Consider the following 19,428-nt stretch of genomic DNA (forward strand, 5'->3'; position numbering starts at 1 on the left):
ACGTCCCGATTCGCTCTCGAGATGTGGCAGCTCCCTAGCCAACGCCGAAACATCCACCGGCGCCATACGGACAAGCGTAGAAACACACAAGGATAAATAGACTTGCAAAAACATCGAAGGAAGAACTCCCTATCTATGCATATAGGGTTCGTAAGTAGAGCTGCGTCTGATACATCGTGCACAATATATATATATATATATATATATATATATGTATCTTTGAATACAGATGGATGCATATAGCTACATGATGCTGCGAATACTTAAATCACCTCTGGCCACGTTCAGCGAGGGGATGATAAATGGAGAATCCATAGAGATATACGCTCGATGTGTCGCAGATGCCACGTCAATTGGTATCCGGAACGTCGCGGCTTCCACGTATCGCGCGAGATCGGTTCGCCGAGGCCGGCCCCAAAACAGCTTGTGGAGCGCTAGCTCGGTGCGATCTGGCCATCACATCCCTGCATGAACAACGGGCACGCAGCCCGTAATCATTTTGTCAACGGAAGTTTTGGAGCGGCCCTGGCAGCACCCTGCCAGGCTCGCGCTACACGTGCCATAAGCTCTTCAACTCAGGGACTCCGATCTGCATCTGAACGGGGACGCAGCTGCACTGTGTAGCGAACACATCCACATCCCTTTGAAGCTTCAGTATCTTCGACATGTACGCCTGGTGACTTCTAGCAAAGATGAGCCAATCGGTGAAACACATGCCGCCGTACGAGGCTTCAGCTATGCCACTTGCTTGCATGAGCATTAGCATGTATCTATACACCCATCTATCCAGAGATCTCGTTAACACATGCAGCGATCGATCTATCTCTCCACCAAGCAATCTGTCTGACCTCCCATCTAGCTATCTGCTGTCTCTCCATGTCACCACCATCGTTCGGTCAGATACGTTCCTATGTATCATCTACTTCCTCTGGAAATTGCCAAGTACGTACTGGGGGAGATGTCGCAGCGGGGAAGGGTTTCAGAGAGCCAGGTTCCATGCTGCGCTGTGTAGGTGCGGGACTCTCGCATGTTGGTTCATACTCCTGTACCGCCAACTCCATGCTAGTGGGCCACCTAGGAACGCTCGAGTCTCCTCACGTCCGAAATTCTTTGGGTAGGGGGGGGGGGGGGGTGATTCATTCTACACGGGCACGATCAAAGAAATCCCCTTCACATGCAGCGATACATTCTCATCACTGCGACCGCCCCGCCATGGTAGCGGCTCCTGGATTGTTGACCAGATCGGTCCTGGGTTGAGTCAGTCTACATCAGGCAGAATAACACTGCCAGCGGGACGCTATCATCCCCTGTCGCTACGTAGTAAGTCAAGCTAGTGTTGAGGTCTACGTTCTCCGTGGTTTCGATGTCTCCCGGCAGAAGCGCACAGGGGCGCTCTGCGCGGCATGTACCGCCAACTCGCTCATGCTAGCGGGCCACCAAGGAACGCTCGAGTCTCCTCACTTGCGAAATGCTTTGCGTATGTGTTTCACTCTAGACGGGCGCGATCAAAGAAATTCCCTTCACATGCAGCGATGCATTCTCATCTCATCGGCTGAGCTCTGTTGCGCGCATCAGTACGAAGCAAGCGCAAGCGCCATCCGCGAAGAGGCAAAACAGCTCTTCAGCGACATTTGTCGCGTGTTGGCTTTTCTCGTTTTGAAACTCCATCTTCAGGGCACCATCGAGACGTGGCTTCCGGGAGTTCTCGTCTCTCCAGCTTTTGCGTGTGCAGCTGTTCTGTCGTCGTCTATCCTGTTGGGTTCGGTGTCGTGTTCTTTTTCCTTCTTTCCATTCATTCAGTGTTCTCATTCCATCTCCCTCCATCTCTCCCTTCGTTCTTTCTATTTCTTTCCCCCCGCCCCCCTCCCCTTGCGTAGCTTCGTCCAACAATGCCTGGTCCACCTTCTGTTTCTATGCGGGCGGCTGCTCGCGGCGGTTGTCTGTTTCGCGTGCATCGGGCACATCTTCTCTGTATTTCGCGCGTTCGCGCTTTTGTTGCGTTCGTTCTGCGCGAGCGTGCAGTGCGCCTCGCACGTCACTCAGCACAGCCTGCACGAGAGCGAGTTTCAAATTTTCGTCCACACTGGCTTTCCGCGTTTTCGGCGTCCTTTCGCCTTGCGAGCTCCCCGCGGAGGCAGCACCTCGTGACGCCGGTACCAACAGCTCCAGTTTGTCACAGGCGACGCCCGAGGACGAGCCGATTGCTGGAAGCAGATTCGGAGCGAGTGAGGGCAAGAGACTCTGGCGATATGCGCACTCGTTGGTCGAAGTTGGACGCCGAGTCGCATGGTCCTCCCCTCGGTTTCGGAGAATCGAGAGCTCGATGTCCACTCGCGTTGTCAGCTTCTCCAGCGCTCGAAGCAACGTCCCTTGCCCCCGCGCGAGCAAGGCGTCTCCGAACTGTTCGAAAGGCCCTCTGAAGAGTTTTTTATCCTCGCTGTCACACGCCGCGTCGACCCCGCGAGAAGGCGGAGTGGCGGCCTTCTCCGGGGTGTACAGACACAGCTTGAGCCAATTCAAGGCCGTGGTGAGACGCTCCGAGTTCTCCACAACCGTCCCTTCCGCCTCCTCCACAAGCGTTGTCGTCATCACCCGCCAAAGCATCTCTGCGTTCTCTGCTTGGGCAACTGAATCGAGACACGCAACCCAAGTCGGGGTAGGAGAGGAAGAAGAAAGGGAGGAATGCGAACCCACGTTCCGTCTGGGTTCCTTATCCCTTATCGTAGAGGCGTCGGACGCTGGTGAGATACTCGCTGCCCGGTCAGCCTCGTCCTTGCGCATGCATTGCTTCCCTGTGTTGTCTACGTGGACTTCTGTCTTCGTGTCCTCGCTCGCGGGCGCCTCGCCACGAGACACTCGAAGCACGCTGGCCGTCCACCGCCGCTTGAGGAGAATGAGAATTGCACCCACCGCGGCGTCGGGCAACGGTGGCGGCTTGCGAATCAGAGACAAAAAGAGGTCCTCCTGCGTCGCCTCGTCGTACACCTGCGACGCCTGCAAACCCCACAGAAGGCGAGGGGACGGCACAGGCCCGCAAGGATGCAACCTCAGTGCAGAACCGCGACAATGAGACAGACACAGATCGTGTGCTTTGTCATGCATCGACGAACCTACCTTCTACTCCATGTATCAATCTACACATCTGCATATGCAAGCAGAAGACGAACTGGAAACGGAAGGACCAACGAGAGATGCATGCGGGCGCCGACATTGCTCTATATTATATATATATATATATATATATATATGTATGTATGTATCCAAAGAGAAACCGACTGGAGGAGGGCAAAGCAGCCTTTGGCGCCGTGTCAGTTTTCACAAGAACAAAGCTGCTTCGGCATTGATGTGTTCTCTATGCTGTCATGGTCGGTCTGGGCGTGAACGTTCCATCACATCAACAGCTCTTGCGCTGCCTTACCTGACTGAAACATTCAAAGAGAATTTGGACGTCCTCGGGGTCTCTTTCACCACTCTCCGTTCCACACGGCCTGCCTTGCAGCGCGCGCAAACACATCGCTCTTGAGGCTTCTTCACAGTCATCTTCATCTGCGTCCTTGTGTCTGCCTTGTTCCCTCTGTCCTGGTCGGTCGGGCTTCAACCGCCGCATGCGAAGGGGCTGAGCGACGAGGACAGTCGACGCTGCGGTTCCGCCAGACGTCATGAGGGCGAGCAGGAGCTTCCAGTAAGAGAACGGCGAGAAGCCGCCGCAGAGAGAGAGGAAGCGTTTGGGGCTTTCATGTTGCTTTCTCACAGACAGAAGATCTGTTGCAATCAGACACAGCTGCTCTGCCTTTCTTTCCACCAGCCACATGTGCCTCTCGGGGAGGCCTGATGTCTGGACAGCCGCCAGAGCCGCGACGCGCATGCTTTCGCCTGCGTCTGTGTGTTTGTCGTCGTGGCAAGGTCCCTCCTCTTCCGATTTTTTCGCTGTGGTGTTGGCCGGCTTTGTGACTGTCGAGAAGGCGTCGAGCGACGCGCTAGTGTGCGGGTTCGCGTAAGCCAGAAGCAGAAAAGAAGCTCGAAACGCCATGCTCGCTCTTGAGAGCGAGGAGATCGGCGACGGCAGCGCTGCGGAGCCACAGAGCCGGAGCGCGAGAAGAAGGTACGAGAAGAAGGCGAGAGAGAATGGCGAAATTTCAAGGTCGCCCTGATTCGGCGATGGGATCGCAGTTGTGTTCAGCAAACCCGTCAGAGAAGGCAGGAGGCCCCCGCGGTGTCGCTCATGCAGAACAGCTGCACACCACACGAGGGACTGCAGACAAGAGAGCAAAGAAGGGAGGGGGGGGACTAGACGCCGAGACGAACGCAAAGAAGCGACAGAAGAGTCGGAAGAAGTGGCGTGCTTCCAGACGCGGTCGCGCGCTTCGTAGAACGCTTCCCGGTTCCCCTCCATAGCCGCGGCCCAGCCGTCGACGTCGGAGCACAGTGCGGGGTTCCGGCGAGGACAAGATGGAGAACCGGGAGAAGAAAGCGGCGAGTTCGATGTCCTGAGTTCAACAAGCTGGATGTCAGGAGTCATCGGAGTGAACAGTTCGAGGATCCTGAGAGTCGCCGCGAGAATAGTCAAAGGAGCGACGCCTTTTCGCGGGTCGTTGCCCGGTTCTTCGTCCCCTGGCTGCTCTCCGCCCATGCGCTGTGTTTCCACGCCTCTTTCTCTCAGATCCGCAGCAGCGAGGGCCACACAAAGACACCTGACGAAGGCGACCAGGCCGCAGAGGGTGACATGCGCAGGCAGCGGAGAGAGCGCGGGAAGGAGGGAAGCGGCACGCCCTTCGCTTGCCGCATCTGGCGTCACAGCAAGTGAGCCCAAAGAAAACGAGAGTGAAGAGGGAGGCGTTCCGCGCTTTCGTGTCTGGATTTCTGCGGCTTCCTCTTCCCTGTCAGCTTCTGGAAAGACAAAGGCCCTGGCTGCGGGCGGGTAGAGGCGCCGAAAAGTCTGGATCCAGGCACTCGGCCCATGCAGTTCGTCTTCGTCCCAGAACCCGCCTCGGGCCGCTTCGGTTCCGCGACCGGCGAGACGATCGAGGTCCAGGTGAAGAGCGCGCGACGCCTTCTTCACGGTTACGTGGAGAACCAGCGATGCGGCTTGGACGACAAAGTGAGCTCGGCGTCTCCCGATTGCGCCGCAGCAGTAGGCGAGGGTCGGGAGAAGTAGGAGGCGGAGCGAAGGCAGAATGCGGGAAGAGGGGGCCAGACAGCCACACAAGCCGACAAACAACTCTTTCGGCTTCGCGCGCCGGCACAGTGCACGGCAAAGCGGGAAAACTGGTAAGCAGATGGAAGACGCTTGCGTGGGAGGAGAACCGAAACAGGAAGAATGAGAGACAGAAGAACGGGAGGACCCAGAAGAACAGGAAGGACACGTGGGACCGACAGGAGGCCGGAAAGAAGACGAGCAGGTGACAGAACAACAGGCAGGCAGGAGGTGAGAGTCTGTTTGAAGAGGAAGAGGGGCCGTGACACCGAGGAGACTGGGGAAGGAAGGCGGAGGGTAGAAGCAGTGAGGAGCAGAACTCATTGCACTTTTCAAGGAATCGCCGTGACTCGGACTGGATGCGCATGAGAGGAGAAGAAGAAAGGGATCTCCTTTGCCGGCATCGTGGCATGGAAAAGAGGGACACGAAGACAAATAGTCGGCAGAGAACCTTCCTTGTTGCGCTGCCTCGTTCTCGCTCTGTGCCCGCTGAAAGTCCCGCTGTGCCTCCCACAGAACCACAGAAGAAGCTTCGAGAATGCAAGCGAGACAGTCGCAAGCGACGGAAGCCACAGCTGGGGAACACTCCACATGCTTCAAAAGAAAGTCGTAGAGGAGATACACCCGAGTCGCAAGAATCGATGTTCCGGGAGAGCAGCAGTCTTCCTTGCCAAGGTCTCGTTCGTCTGTCCCCTCTGCCCCCCAGGCACCCGTTTCCGTATTTGCCTTTTTCAGAGGAGACGACGAAGCAGCTCCACCAGGAGGAGTGGAACGGCACGCGACTGCTGAAGAACCAGAAGAGGCAGGAGTGAGCGCGACATCTCCACAGGATGCAACGGGGAGAGCCAGCCACTCGGTAACGGCATTGAACGCAGTCTCCGCATCTTCGGGCGACGAAGCAGAGAGAAGTTTTGTGAGTTCTGGAGGAAGTGTCTGTGGAACGTGGAGACAGAGTGAAGCCGCCATCGTGAGAGAGACAGCCGGCGACTCGCCAAGACAGCAGAGCCGAAGATCGGGGGGGCCGCCACGAAGGCGAGAAACAAAAACAACAGCCGAGGTCGGAGAAGAGCTGAATACAGTGGAACAGCCCCAGGGAAGAGAGGACACAGTCAGAAGCTAGTCGAGAGAAGACAAACGAGCTGACTATTCAGGAGGTATTTAAAGTTCCCGCACACCACACACTTCATCACGGAAAGGAGAAGAGAGGGAAGTACGATAAACTCACGCGGCCCACACATTTCTGGAGCAGCTGTCAGTCCAACTGCATCCGTTTAAAGGAAGCAAAACTGAAAGCGGTTAGATGTCCCACCGGTGAAATGTAGCAGGAACAAGTGTAAGGCCATCCTTTCCGTGTGCATGCACCCGAGAGCTGCTGCAGAGAATGCCTATTGTCTGATCTGACATTTGTAGCGGTACAGTTCAGCATTTCAAACGTTGGAGGGCGAGAAGAAGCGTCGGTGTTTGCTTGACGAGACGAGCAAGTACGTCGATATATTTTTGCACGCCTCAGAGCAGCTTGCCTATTTGTCTGGACAAGGTCTGCATGCACCCGTAAGGTTTGTGTCCCTGGCGTTTCCCGCGTGTTACGCCAAGAAACACGAACAAAACAATGCATCGGAGTGTTTCTACGAAGAAGCGACTGCGTAGTATCCGCTGTTGAGGTAAAGCGTTTAGACATGAATATTTCTGATTCATGGGTAGACTCGGGTCGGCTGTTTACATTTCCGTCATCACTCGGCCTCCAACGCCATAATTCGTGCATGTAGCATCTGCTGAACGCACATCACAGTCAATTTCACCATCAGAAGAGACTCGGCTTTGCAAACGGGGTTAAGTTGAAAACGACAGAGAAGTTCTAAACCGCAGTGTGGCTAGCGTGACAGCGGGAGCGTGCGATTCTGGGCAACAGGGCGCCCGAGCCACCAGCTGATTGCTGTCACTCTAAGTAGATTCTCGTGTTTCTGTGCATGAGATGAACCGGAGCATCCAGGTGATTACAAAACTACTTCCTCAGAACAGTTTACTTCACTCTGGCTACTTTGTGTATGGAAGATTCTGGAGACGTGGTCTAGGCGTTTACGAGAGGGTCACACCCTGAGGCCTGCCGCTGCTAGTCGATGTTCTGCAGGCGGTACCAGTGAGCGACAGATGGCGAATTGCCTTGTGTTGGGTCTTCAGTGTCATCCAATACCGCAGACTACGTTTTCCTTTCTCGGGGTGGAGGAATAAAGGTGATGCGTCCGTGTGCTTGGTGTTTATAACGGAGTCAACCAGAACGTCGAAGTAAAGATCACTAGAGGTGTATGAAGCGGGTAGCTGAGCCTTCCACCACGTGTTATCAAATTTTGTCTGGCTCTGAGGTGGGGATGCTATGATTTATCTGGCAAGGCGTTTCGAAATCGGGCCCCCTTCTGGAGCTTCTTAATATCTAATGTTAACGGCTGCAATGCGACCGATTCTGTGGTGCGTTCATTGCGTTGACCGACCACGGCGATAGGCAGGCGTTTCTCGTTGGGTTGTGGAGAAGAACTGCAGTAGGTTGATTCATTCCTTGGCGACCTGGAGAAGGAGCAGTCGACTGCCTCCACAGTTTCCCTTCGATGCGGGGAAAAATACCGCTAGGACGTCAGTTTGTTTTGGGAGGGGGGCGGGGGGGGGGGGGGGGAGCGGTTTCAGCCATAAATAGTGGGGAATCGGCTTTTGTCCAATCGCTCGTGTGTGAGGGAAGAGAAATGAAAACGACGGGAAGATAATACACACACCTATTACCGGATAGTTAATGTCTACAGAGAACACATTGGATCAGAAACGAATACTGCTGCACGTGCCAGTCTGTGGGACGGAGTCCAGCTGCTGCCGGCTGTCCGTTGCGAGAATTAGAGCTGATCTGCTGATTTCGTTCTACACTCAAAGACAGGCCAAAAAATAGTTCGTGAGCGAAACCTCACTCGAAGGCGTTCATAGCGAAATCCTTATCATGGCTGTTGAGCACCGTTTTCGCGCGACGCTACAGAGGCAACTAAACCCTCTGTTTCGAGGCGCGGTGATGGATTTTCAGTCCATCAGACTGTCAGCAGGGTAGCGTCGCTTGAGAGCCCGATACTTCGCCAACGCGATGAACTGCTCCAGTTCACCTTTCTTGTATCTAGTAGCTCACACAAAAGACATGGTCACAATTTGGCGGTGTGTTCAAGAAACGTTCGACCCACATGCCGCGAAAGAGTAGGCAGGCGACAGCAGATGCGCACGTGCCGGCACCAAAACCTTTATGTATGCTTTATACAATAAGACGACCAATTCCACCTACTAAGTCTCCGATCTAATAACCCTGTGTAGCGTTTGGTACACGTTGTGGGCAATTTGCCGTCGTGGCAGAGCAACACGCGGCTAAACATGGACCTGCACTCGTAGGTGCCACTGCCTCAAGATGGCGCGGTGGCGTGGAAGCGCAGATACCCTGGTCTACAGAAGAGCGTTTTTTGACAGCGTTACGTGATACCATTGCTTTCCCTCCTTGAGCCACTAGTAAGCGCACGGGTACTCTCATGCCGATGAATGCGCAAATACTCGTCTCTCTACGCCCTACCTCAAACCCGCCAGGACACGCTTCGCGTCATTCTCGGATCCTACGACGCTCCGTTCGCGAATCCTGCAGATACGCATCACCAGAGGGAACAACAGCGAATTTGTAGGCGCAGTGCGCATGTAGCGACTGGTTTCGGCCCTCTGCTCTCAATGCATTATCGAGGAATGGAAGGTACTTATGTCTACGGTAAAATGACGCAGACAAACCGAGACTGAGATGTTCTTCTGTGTTGTTCTGACGTCTGGCACTGTAACAGTGGCAGACGTGTTTCGCGAAAAAAGTCATTAACAAGGCAGAAGAAAACGTCCGGCAACTATGATCGGCCAATTTTCTCTACGAAGGGAAGGAGAAAATTGTTTGAGGTCTCGACATTAATGTCTGAGTGGCGTCTGTCTTGTAGTGTGCTGCACTTCTGCCAATCAGCAGTCTAAATGAATATCATTCAGCACTTTTCGCACCAGCGTTTGATCACGCGTATTTCGCGTTTTTTCCCCTCTTCGTCTAACGGAGTTTGTTTCACTGTGTAGCAAATCGTCTTGAAGATGTCCAGAATTCGTGGCCGAAACTTTGACCGTAGAATATGCACGGTACTCATGGTTATACGGCGCCTAGAAGATCAGCAAGCGAAAAAAACGATTTTTGCAGTGCCGTGACACGCAGAACGGCGTTCTACGACAACGGCCACAAAAAACGAACAACACCCTGGGTTTCCAGATAAAGCACAACCTTGCATCAAACGGTTCGCTTTCAATCAATATCAGCATATGCAAACGATTTTTGAACAAACCCTCTATGTCCTTAGCCACTCTGTAACAGAAGGTCCGCTGACTTTGGTAAACGCGCAGGAACGTGGTGAGGCGATTTTCGCATCGCGAATCCAAAGAAGTATTCGGATAGTGTCTCTGATTATCTGCAACACTACAAATCCTGTCCCAGCATTTCGATCTCCGTCTTCGCTTGTCCGAACCACTTTCACACCACAACAAAAGAACCTATATATCTCTCCTTTTCTGTCAATTGTGCTGTCCGATGGTTCGGGCCAGATGTCGCAGCGGCTTCCACTACCCTTCCACTGGCAGGTCTGCTGCCACCGAGCACTTTTCTCTTTGCGGCCACTCCACATCCTTGCAGGGGCATTCCATGAACTACACGATAAGGCTCTTGTTTTCCTCTGTTACGCCGAGCCAAACATTTCAGATCACACTGCAGAGTGTGTAGCGAGGAACGAAGCAACACACGACTTCGTAATGACCAGCATCTGATGCGAGCGCCACGCTTCTCTTTCTGCTCATCCGGTAGCCCCAAATCCAGTCTGTCGGGGTACAGCACGGCGACATACTCCGCCATCTGTCGCTGCTGGGCAAACTTTTGTGCACAATATGAAGTAGGGTCTGGTCCAGACGCCGACATACAGGAAAGGCAGAACGTTCAGCTCGTGTCTCATCGACAAGAGTTTGTTGGAACAGGCTGCCGTCGCACTCTGAAACTGATTTGAACAAAAAAACCATCGAATGTGGTTATGAAACTCCGAGGGAATCCAACTCCGTCTGCCCAAACAAATAATGAAGAGAACGTAATGGTCATAATAAGACGGGTGCGTTTCTGAACATTCGGCCGATCCCCAGAGCCCACTATTCAGCAAAAGCTCTTGCCGGCACTAGTCTTTAACAGTATAGTGGGAACTACTTTGCAGTGTCCGGTGATCGCCTTAGGCAGATTCTGTCGTCAAACCATAAAATAATGCTCCAACGCTAGTCTAAGAGTCGAACATACATTTTACCTACAACTGTACGGAACGTCCAACCTCTGCTACGTTTCTAACTAGATGGTGAACGCTAGCAAATGCACAAGATGCTGACGTGTTCACAAACGCAGGAGTGCGTCGACGTTAACTCGGCGCCTCAATACATTTCAGGGAGAACCAGAGAGCTTCACATTCGAGAAACATCCGCAAACCGGACTGACATGGGCCGATCCGATGTATATGCTGGGGACCTGGGAATATAGGGACACACCGAGACCCCACGGGTTGCACAACCCCAGCTGCATTAATGTTTTCTCCGCCTGCTAGTCCCGACACAATTGCGTTCTACCCGTCTACGCAACTGAATGTTCTCCTGTCGCTGTCATCGTGGGATGTGTCCACGCCACGCGATGATGCTCCTGTAATGCATGCTATTACCTACGCCTATTTCACTTGTCTCTCCGGTCTTCCACCTTAAAGGCTCCTGTTCTCGCCCTACAACACGAGTGTACACACCCAACCTGGCCGATGCTGTGTTGTTATTCTTTACAGCTTTCCGCGTTTACGTGGCTACCTATTCGTATAAACCTCACCAGCGACGCTCGGTCAGCAACAGATCAGCGCTTTTCTTGCTCAAACTGTCATGTCCATTGACAACGGCACGTGAACGCTGCTGACAAAAAGTCTCAATTGTGGCATACTGCTACAGGTGGCGTACCAGCAGTCCCTCACCACTGACTAAGTGACACCGCGAAAACCGGCAGCAGCCGGCCTCTCTCATGATGTCACTTTAGCGACGAAGTCAGCCCACCAAATCTTGAATACGCCCAAGAACGCAACTCGCCACCGCACCTTCTGTTTGCAAACTGTTGAGGCGGTAGGCGGGGGCTCCCTCCATTGGTTCCATGCGATTGATATCATCGTCTTATTAACTGGATCAACGCAAGTTATGGTACCAGTGCTTAGCCCTGCTCACAAACCTCTCGCCTCGCTACCAAGCGACGATACAACTCTGCACGTGCAAAACACAAGGCCCTACACGCCGTACAAATACAACTAACGTGCTCGTGTGCCCGCGCCTCGCAAACTCATCTGCAACATTCGTAATTGCCACCGAACTGTCACACCGCTGAGTGACTGAAAAATCTGACGCCGTTCAAGGAAAGGATCTCATTTAAAAGACGTGGTGAAAGAGGTTGAAAACAAGCGACCATGTACAAAAGTTTCTTTCATACACACAATTCCGCCCACCAACCTTTTGGCCATCGTGTTCCCTTCCTGAAGTTGCTCCGCGAATAACAAAGTCCAGTTTTCCCGTATAGCTTCTTCCGCCGTCACATGTCCTCATATGTGCGGGCATCTCTCTTTGGAGAGCTATCGTGCTCAATTTTTGTCTCACTGCTCAAATGACACGCCGCTCAGTCAAGAGCCAGAACGGCGTCAGAACGTCTGTAGACTTCAAAAAGCTCTGGGAAGACAATATCCCGCCACAAATTCAGCCACAACGCGCATTTGACCAGCTGTCACCATCGTTAACTCGACGAACTATCCTCAGAACATAGCACAAATGTATATCCCTAGTTTCGGAGAACTGAAATACATGAAGCACGCCGATGACAGCAAGATGGCAGATGTCGAGAAACAGTTCCGCTGTTCACTCATCCAAATGCCGCAATAGTGAGCAGTCGGAATCCTCCGTCATGCAGATCCGCCGCTCCTGGCCCCAGGCGGCGTTGACTGTTTTCGCTCGCTATTACGATAGGGAATAATATTAAGAAATATATTCTCGAACGAGCATATGACCTGCACCACGTGATCCCCTATGGGGGTGGATCGTTCATGCACGGGACACCGCTTGTAATATTCCTGTGCAAAAGTCATGACTTTCGTCTTTCGAAAAATGTCATTTTCCTAGCGGAAATGTCATGCGAACGACGGCTTCATAACGCCTCATCCTTCAACAGCACGAGACACGGCAACGCTACGCCTACATAGTTTTTGATATCTTCTGTCCCGCTTTTTCGGCTTTTTGCCGAAGGTGACCCGAGACAAGTAACCTCCTCGTGGCACAGGGGCACTTACGAAGAAACAACTGCTGCTGGTGCACCAGCGGCCTTAACTCCTGCTTCTCGCCTCTGGTCTGTATTAGTGCTCGTGCACGCTTCTTCTCTTCGGACGGTGCCTGTCTGATTTGATTCCATGCGGTTCCTGTCGGTCGTGCTGGGAACCGCAGACGAAACTGTGGAACTCATTCTTGACGGTATCCCGGTGACAGAATTACTGTGCAACGCGTTCCCTCTGGCTGAAGAGAAAAACAAGTCATAGGTATACTTCGTTGGATCCGTGTAGTAGTGGTATGGCCCCGCCACAGACACAGGTATTGCAGCCGCGGCAGGGGAAGGAGGGGCAGAGACCACCGTGTCTGTCAAGACTACACCTCGTTTTTTCGTTCTCTTTTTTTGGACGGGTGAACCTGAAAAAAAGAAAAGAACAGACTAACCGGATGATACATTCGGGCTCACGAGTGTGCCCCACCGTATGCAGCACGTGCGACAGTGATTTGCATTGCTCCAAATCCAATGTCAGGCACAGCCAGCTCTCATGTTGCACTCCTGCCACCTCCAAGCAAACAATCGTGCAACTGACCCATAGAGAAACGCCACATATGCGAAAAAATGAAACCTTGACAAGTGTCAACCAACGAAAGCGCCCGAGACGAATATATTTTTCCTCGAGGGCCTCTTGATGTGGGAAGTGGAAAACCTAGAGTTCGCAAGTTTGATTGGCATTTCACCATTTCTCTTCCGGTAAATATTCAGGCATTGGAGTAGACGTCCTTTGTTCAAGTTCATATTACGTGTAGCATACGTCTTGATCCCACTATGTACCAGCTTACATGCATTCGCGGCCTGCATCCGGGCGACGGTGTCCAAGTAGTTTTCTTCCCGGGATGCGTAGTGGCGATCCCTCCGATAAAAACACAGGGCAGCAACAACGACGAATAGAAGGAAACATCCTCCTACCCCTGCGAACACCTCTATCCAAACAAGGCGATTCATACTGAACGCCGCGCTCAAATGCTTCACCCTCACGGCCGTGAAGATGCATCAGAGATTCCTCCCCCGTCCTCGCACATTACCACACCTCTGATTCCGAGTTCTGTGGCAATCCTGACTGCACAACTTAATCGACAGAATAGCACTTTCGCAGGACGATACAGGCCACATCTCTAACTGCTGCACATCTCACGGGGGGAGCTGTTTGCTTGCCCACCGTTTTTTTCTTGGTAAAAACTCCTAATTTTCCGCCTGGAAAAACGCTGACCTCAGCGGCAGTAAAGAGAGCACCCTCCCTGGAAAGAAACGTCATATATTTTGTTGTCTGTACTGCAACAGAACAGGTCGCCGCCGGTTACAGTTCGAGATTCACCCGCCGAGCGGACGGCTCGCAAATACAGGCATGGCTCTGCCGCGTCGCGATGGAACACGGCGTGGCAGTTCGATAAAAACGGTAGCCCCTCCACCGACAACAGCATGGACGCCACAGATGGAGCAGTGGTAGTCAAGATGTCTTCACACTTCTTTTATTCCTGCCGTTGCGTCGCAAGGTTGATAACATGGACTTGTGTGTTCTCGTACGGACCTTCAACAACGAGACGGGAGAATCCCAGAAGCAGGAAGAAAGCGTCTCAAATAGTCTGTGCCGCAATACGCCGAGAGACAATGCAAAATATAGCCAGACAACGACGACAGCGAAATGCCTAGTACTTACTGGACACTCAAATTTTGGGAAATCACAAAAGAATGGATCATCTCGCCCGACATGCGCGAATGTCCCTGCTTGCCTGGGTCCTCAGCATGGCACTAGGGAGCTGACCCGCCTCCGGTAGAGTAGGCTCGAAGAAGAACCGCTTTCGCTGCGTTAAGCCACGCGGGCACCTCTTTGCTAGCTCCCCTGCTGAAACTTTGCCCCTCCCATTATATGAACGGAGAGGCATGAAGCGAAAAAGTGTCGTAAGCCTTGCATATACGAAAACAGCTTGCTTCTTAGCGAGTCTGTAACCAGTCCAATCTTCTGCGATACGCACTGCCTCCGTAGACGTGACCCTAAAACTGAGAAAGAAACTGATAGCTCCGGATGTGTACAGGTGGCTTTTACCGAATGCAGGCGTTCACCCCGGCAGCCTGACGCTGCTCTAAGCTGACGTACCTGCGGACAATCTTGGATGTCTTAAACTGGGGGGCGGAAGGACGGAATAATGTGATGCATTTGCCCTACCGGCGCAATAAGTTATTTAGTTAAAAGTGTCACGTGCGGACCTGAAGTTTCAGCCACCGCTTTCTACGACTCGTCTACTCAAGGCCTTGACCTGAAGAAAAATTCTACGAGATTTTCGCAGCCATATTCCATGTTGATTTCCGGCGACCTCGCCCGCGGGGGAGAAAAACCTGTTAGAAATAGTTTATGCTCCACGCCTCTTGTTTGAGGGGAAGCCCCGCGCCGGACATGCGACTCGGCCCTCGTCCGGACAGCGCTATACGGATGACAGTGAAAAGGTGAAGTAAAGGGGCTGCCACTGGAAAAAATGGTAACAGTTGGTGGTGTTGCCTGTCGACCTCTCCATCACCACGTTCCACGTATATCCCTACCCTGATGCCGGGAGCCGTCAGTGCTTGATCCCTCTCCATAACTCGTTCGCAGGCCTCCCGGCAAAAGCTCAAGTAAACTCTACAGCTAGTTCCCGGCGACGTGCTCCCCGAAATCCTTGAGGGACCAGCTGGACTGAAAATTTACTTGAAAATGCTTTTGCCATGCGACAGCAAATGACGCAGAACGGCAAGGAGTCAGGATCTCCGCTTCCGCTCAGGTTTGTTCTGTATCCAGTGGCTAACTGAGTCCGCAGGTGTGGGGTTCTATCGGAAGTCAGTAAGCTTTCCTATTCTTTTCCCTCTACAGACAATATCGGGGCAGCTGTCGCCGTGGCTCGTAGAGAAGTTTCCGGAGATTGGTGAGTGCATAGGTCCGTTTCCCCTTGGACGATGTGCCAGCTTACTACTGCAGTAGGCGAATCATACTACGGAGGTTCCAGCCACCACCAACCAATCCAGAGCGAGTTACAACAACCCTCAAACATCGTCAAGCACACTTGCAGGGCCTGCCGGTGGGATTTGCCACTTTTACCTGGTGTTGACTATTAGTGTGCAGACTAGAGCAATTAATCTTCCATCGGCCGGAACCTACCGCAGCACACGCTAGAGAAAGCGGGCTGTATTGCCCTTGAAGCCAACTTCAAGCGCCCTTGCATGTCACTTTGGATCTGCCCTAAAGAAGCTTCACACGAGGTGAAAGTCCCTCGCAGGGCACACGGCTTAGATCCAAGTTTTGCGACAAGGTCGACGCCTTGTTACGTACAGCTTTGTTGACTGCACTTACAGCCCAGAAGAGGCCCGTAAAACATGTCAATATACGCGGATGAGGCGCTGGTCTGGCAGTGAGCTGTCGAAAACGTTACTCGAGTTCCCCTCGCCTTCGTGCCCCAATGAATCGTGGTTAATATGAAGAGCGGCGCGATTCTGCCACTGTTGAGTCGCTACTGTTTGCACTCGCAAGCTGGTTCAGCAGCGATGTGGGTTGTCAGCCTGCCGAGTTGTGTTCCTGCATCTGGTCCAAGAGACTGCCTTTTCCTGCCGTCCTCCAAAGACCGTCCGCAAGGGTTAGCCGCCCATTTGTATTTTCCAGTGACTGCATTTCCTTGTTTTCAGCAGCGGTTCGCAGCCACAGAGGTCGCCGACGCTGGCGATCCCCCGAAATGAGCCCGTCTGAGACGGGAGAGACCCCCTGGAGGAGATCCTTGGTCCCTCAAGGCGAACATCCCCGCCCGCGGCAGTCTTCAAAAGTCACCAACCTACACAGTAAGAAAGAAGTATTTTCTTTCTTGAGAGCTTTACAAGAATTTGTCAGATGAATGGATCTACGGATAGTTGTTCTGGCAGATCGCTCTGCCGAGATGTTCGCTGGAGACAGTTCTTCTGCCGTAGCGGCGTCGACACGTAACTGGGAAAAAGAAATAGCAGGGCCGTACCATCCATGCTGCTAGTGTTCACACGTTTCAGCACATCTGGAGCACAGACTGAATTGAAGTTAATTCTGCCGCAGAATTGCAAAAATGGCCTCGATCTCGCTCGACACTGATATCACGCCTGCGCATGCAGCAAGGTAGCACGGGTGAGCAGGGGCTGCCCAGAATCCAGCAGACTGAGCGTTCCGGGACCCATTTCCAACTAGGGAACCATTACCGTGGAAAACGGGATGGTAGTGCACGACAACGCCAATATGTCGCGTTTGCGTAGAGATCAGCACCCCAGCTTGTCCGCTGGAATTCTTGATAAATGTCATCTTGCGTCAGATAATGTGTACAAGCTCCGCTCAAGGAGAACCATTTCGGTCTGAGTTTTCGGTCACTTGCCAGTGAATGGAATCCAGTGGTGTTTTGAGTGACACTTTTTTTCTCTCATGGCAGGGAGTCACTCTTCTTGAGTCGGAGGAAGCCGTGGGTTTCCTCGTACATATCTAGTGGTGGCTGTGTCTCTCTAGAGTGTTGGGGCATCCTCTCGGCGACTCTCTGCGTTCTCCCACTCAACGCTACCACCGCTGTCAACATGAGGCTTTTCTCTTTCGGAAGCAAAATTTGTCTCGTGTTCCACTTCGTGGGAGTTGCTGTGCTCGGAGATGTCGCGGAGAATCCGGAAAAGCCGGTGGCAGGTGCTCAAGAGGAATCTCACAGCCTGGGCACCAGCACTGATGAGCTTCGGCTTCAGCTACTAGAAGCCTTGGTTAAGAATCCCCTGAGGGAGCTGCCAGGAGCTGAAGAAGCACTCTTCCTTCAGCTCGATGAACTTGCTAGGACCGGACAAGGGAGGGCAGTGCTGGCCAATGAGAGTCTGGTGAGAGTAATGGGCTCACGAGCGATGGCGCTAGGCTTCCTGGAGACCATTTCTGCAGGTTTTCGTGTAGAACTCCCAAAGCTTCCGCTCGTGTGTGCAGACATCATCACACGCATCGATGACATTATCTCTTATCTTCGATCTCGTGAACATCACTTCCGAGTGAAGCGATGGTCTGAAAAAGCGCTTCACGGCTTGAGGATTTTCGGTAAGGCCGTTGGAAACATAACTCCAGTTGCGGCTGCCGCGAAAGCGTTGGGGTTGAAGGCAGACAAGCTTCTTCCGCCTGTCGATCGCCAAACACTTGAGCGCCTCTTTCACGTGCTAGAGCGAGAAATCTCAGTGCCATTGGCCCGGTTCGGCGCCATTATGGAGGTCGAGATGCGAACTGCTAACCCCGAAACGGCAAATCACTACGCTGAAGTCCTAGAGAAGCTGAAACGTGTCAGCATGGCCGTGGATGCCTGCATGGCTTTCACCCTCCTTGGTATCTACCGCAATGACAAAAATGCCTCGCCGACCCAACTGGTATTCCCTGAAGTAGAAACCACAGTCAATGAGATATTGCCACATTCGGAAGCAGGGAATACTGGGAAGGAAAAACGCGAAGCGGAGGGAGATGGAGAAGCAGCAGAACGTAGCTAGACAAATTCTGAGGGCCGTCGTAGGAGGACTGGAACAGGTCTCTTCGGGGCCAGGTGATGACACTAAAGACTAGCTGAATGGGAATGCGGTTTCATCCACCACAGATAAAATCGAGTGTACGTATCGAAACCCCAACGGTCACTGTGTAACCGAAAGTATCCTAAAACGTTCACGCAAGAGCGGCACTAGAAGGCATTACGGGCTGATACGTGAATGTGTTCTGTTTTACCGAACTACATCCCTCCCTGGACCAGTGTAGCGTTGGTACACGGGACCTACAGTAAACCAGGAATGTTCTATGGAAACGAAGTCAGTCCCTTTGTTCTTGTGGCGTGTCGTCTTTGATGTCACGGATCCGAGAGAAGGAATTGCGTTACGGAGACCTGCGTATATACTTTGAAATTAAACACTTGGTGGGTCCGCCGCCTGTGACTGGACGCTGAGGCTCAGCCGGTTTTTTTTTCGGACTCCGTATAATGAGAAGGGTCACAGAACTTTCTGCGTTATGCGTTGCCATCAAGGGGGAAGCGAGAAGGAAGTTGGAACAGATGATACAACATATTTTGTGAAGATCTGTGCAGCCAGCAACCGAAGGTGACGGTTTTCAGGTTCCTTCCACATTTGGTACGCCATTTGTGTCCTGAGGCTCACTTTCGTGTTGTATGGAAAATGTTCATGTGAATGTATAATGTCGCGAATGTGAAAAAGTGGAGGGTACCCGATTCCCGCGCGGAGAGGAAAGAATTTGCAGAGACTCGTCGGACAAGGGGATCCGCTTTAACTGGTGATTCGATTCTGGTAAACACTGACCACCTGCTATCTTAAGGGCCCGTGATACTGTTAGGCACCGTGCTACAATCGAATGCAGGACTGGTACAGACAGCAGTCAGCAATTACCCTCAGTTATGTGGTATTTCTTCGGGTTTCACAACACCTGCCTCTTCTTAAAACGCCTGTAGGATACAACCACGAACAGGGCATCAGCGACACCTGCTGTCAAAGTTAAAATTCCGGCTGAGTTTCCCTAGATGACGTGCAGACACGGCCTACACGTTGCGCCCTTGTTCACAGAGGTTTTTCGGGTGCTATGGCGTCTTTCCGTCGATTGAAACGCCCCGACGGAAACGTGCTCTGGTCAAGCTGCACCCTTTCATCTTTGCGGCAAATCTGTGCCTTATAAAGGAATTAACATTCCAGTCCACACCGATATTAAAAGCCACTTGTTCAAATCCTCCCTCTCCACGGAAAACTGGAAGTGACAATCCCGTGATGTCATCCGTCTTCGTTGCCCTGGAAAATCTAGCGCTCGGCAAGA

The 19,428-nt window shown here is 52.6% G+C and overlaps 3 protein-coding genes across 3 annotated transcripts; 1 reads left to right on the forward strand and 2 right to left on the reverse strand.

Annotated features, from left to right (window-relative positions):
• Positions 1-1,911: 1,911 nt before the first annotated feature.
• NCLIV_037360 (conserved hypothetical protein) lies at positions 1,912-6,160 on the reverse strand (the record flags this gene model as incomplete). The annotated part of the gene is made up of 2 exons (XM_003883937.1): positions 1,912-2,994; positions 3,419-6,160. The coding sequence occupies 2 exons, from the start codon at positions 6,158-6,160 to the stop codon at positions 1,912-1,914; spliced, it is 3,825 nt and encodes a 1,274-aa protein (XP_003883986.1).
• A 6,442-nt stretch (positions 6,161-12,602) lies between these two features.
• On the reverse strand, positions 12,603-13,439 carry NCLIV_037370 (conserved hypothetical protein; the record flags this gene model as incomplete). Its single annotated transcript, XM_003883938.1, has 2 exons — positions 12,603-12,997; positions 13,421-13,439. The coding sequence occupies 2 exons, from the start codon at positions 13,437-13,439 to the stop codon at positions 12,603-12,605; spliced, it is 414 nt and encodes a 137-aa protein (XP_003883987.1).
• Positions 13,440-17,183: 3,744 nt separating this feature from the next.
• Positions 17,184-18,113, forward strand: NCLIV_037380 (conserved hypothetical protein; the record flags this gene model as incomplete). Its single annotated transcript, XM_003883939.1, has 1 exon — positions 17,184-18,113. The coding sequence occupies one exon, from the start codon at positions 17,184-17,186 to the stop codon at positions 18,111-18,113; it is 930 nt and encodes a 309-aa protein (XP_003883988.1).
• Positions 18,114-19,428: the final 1,315 nt, after the last annotated feature.

The sequence above is a fragment of the Neospora caninum genome, chromosome VIII (genome assembly GCF_000208865.1).
Source record: "Neospora caninum Liverpool complete genome, chromosome VIII".
NCBI classification, from domain to species: Eukaryota; Apicomplexa; class Conoidasida; order Eucoccidiorida; family Sarcocystidae; genus Neospora; species Neospora caninum.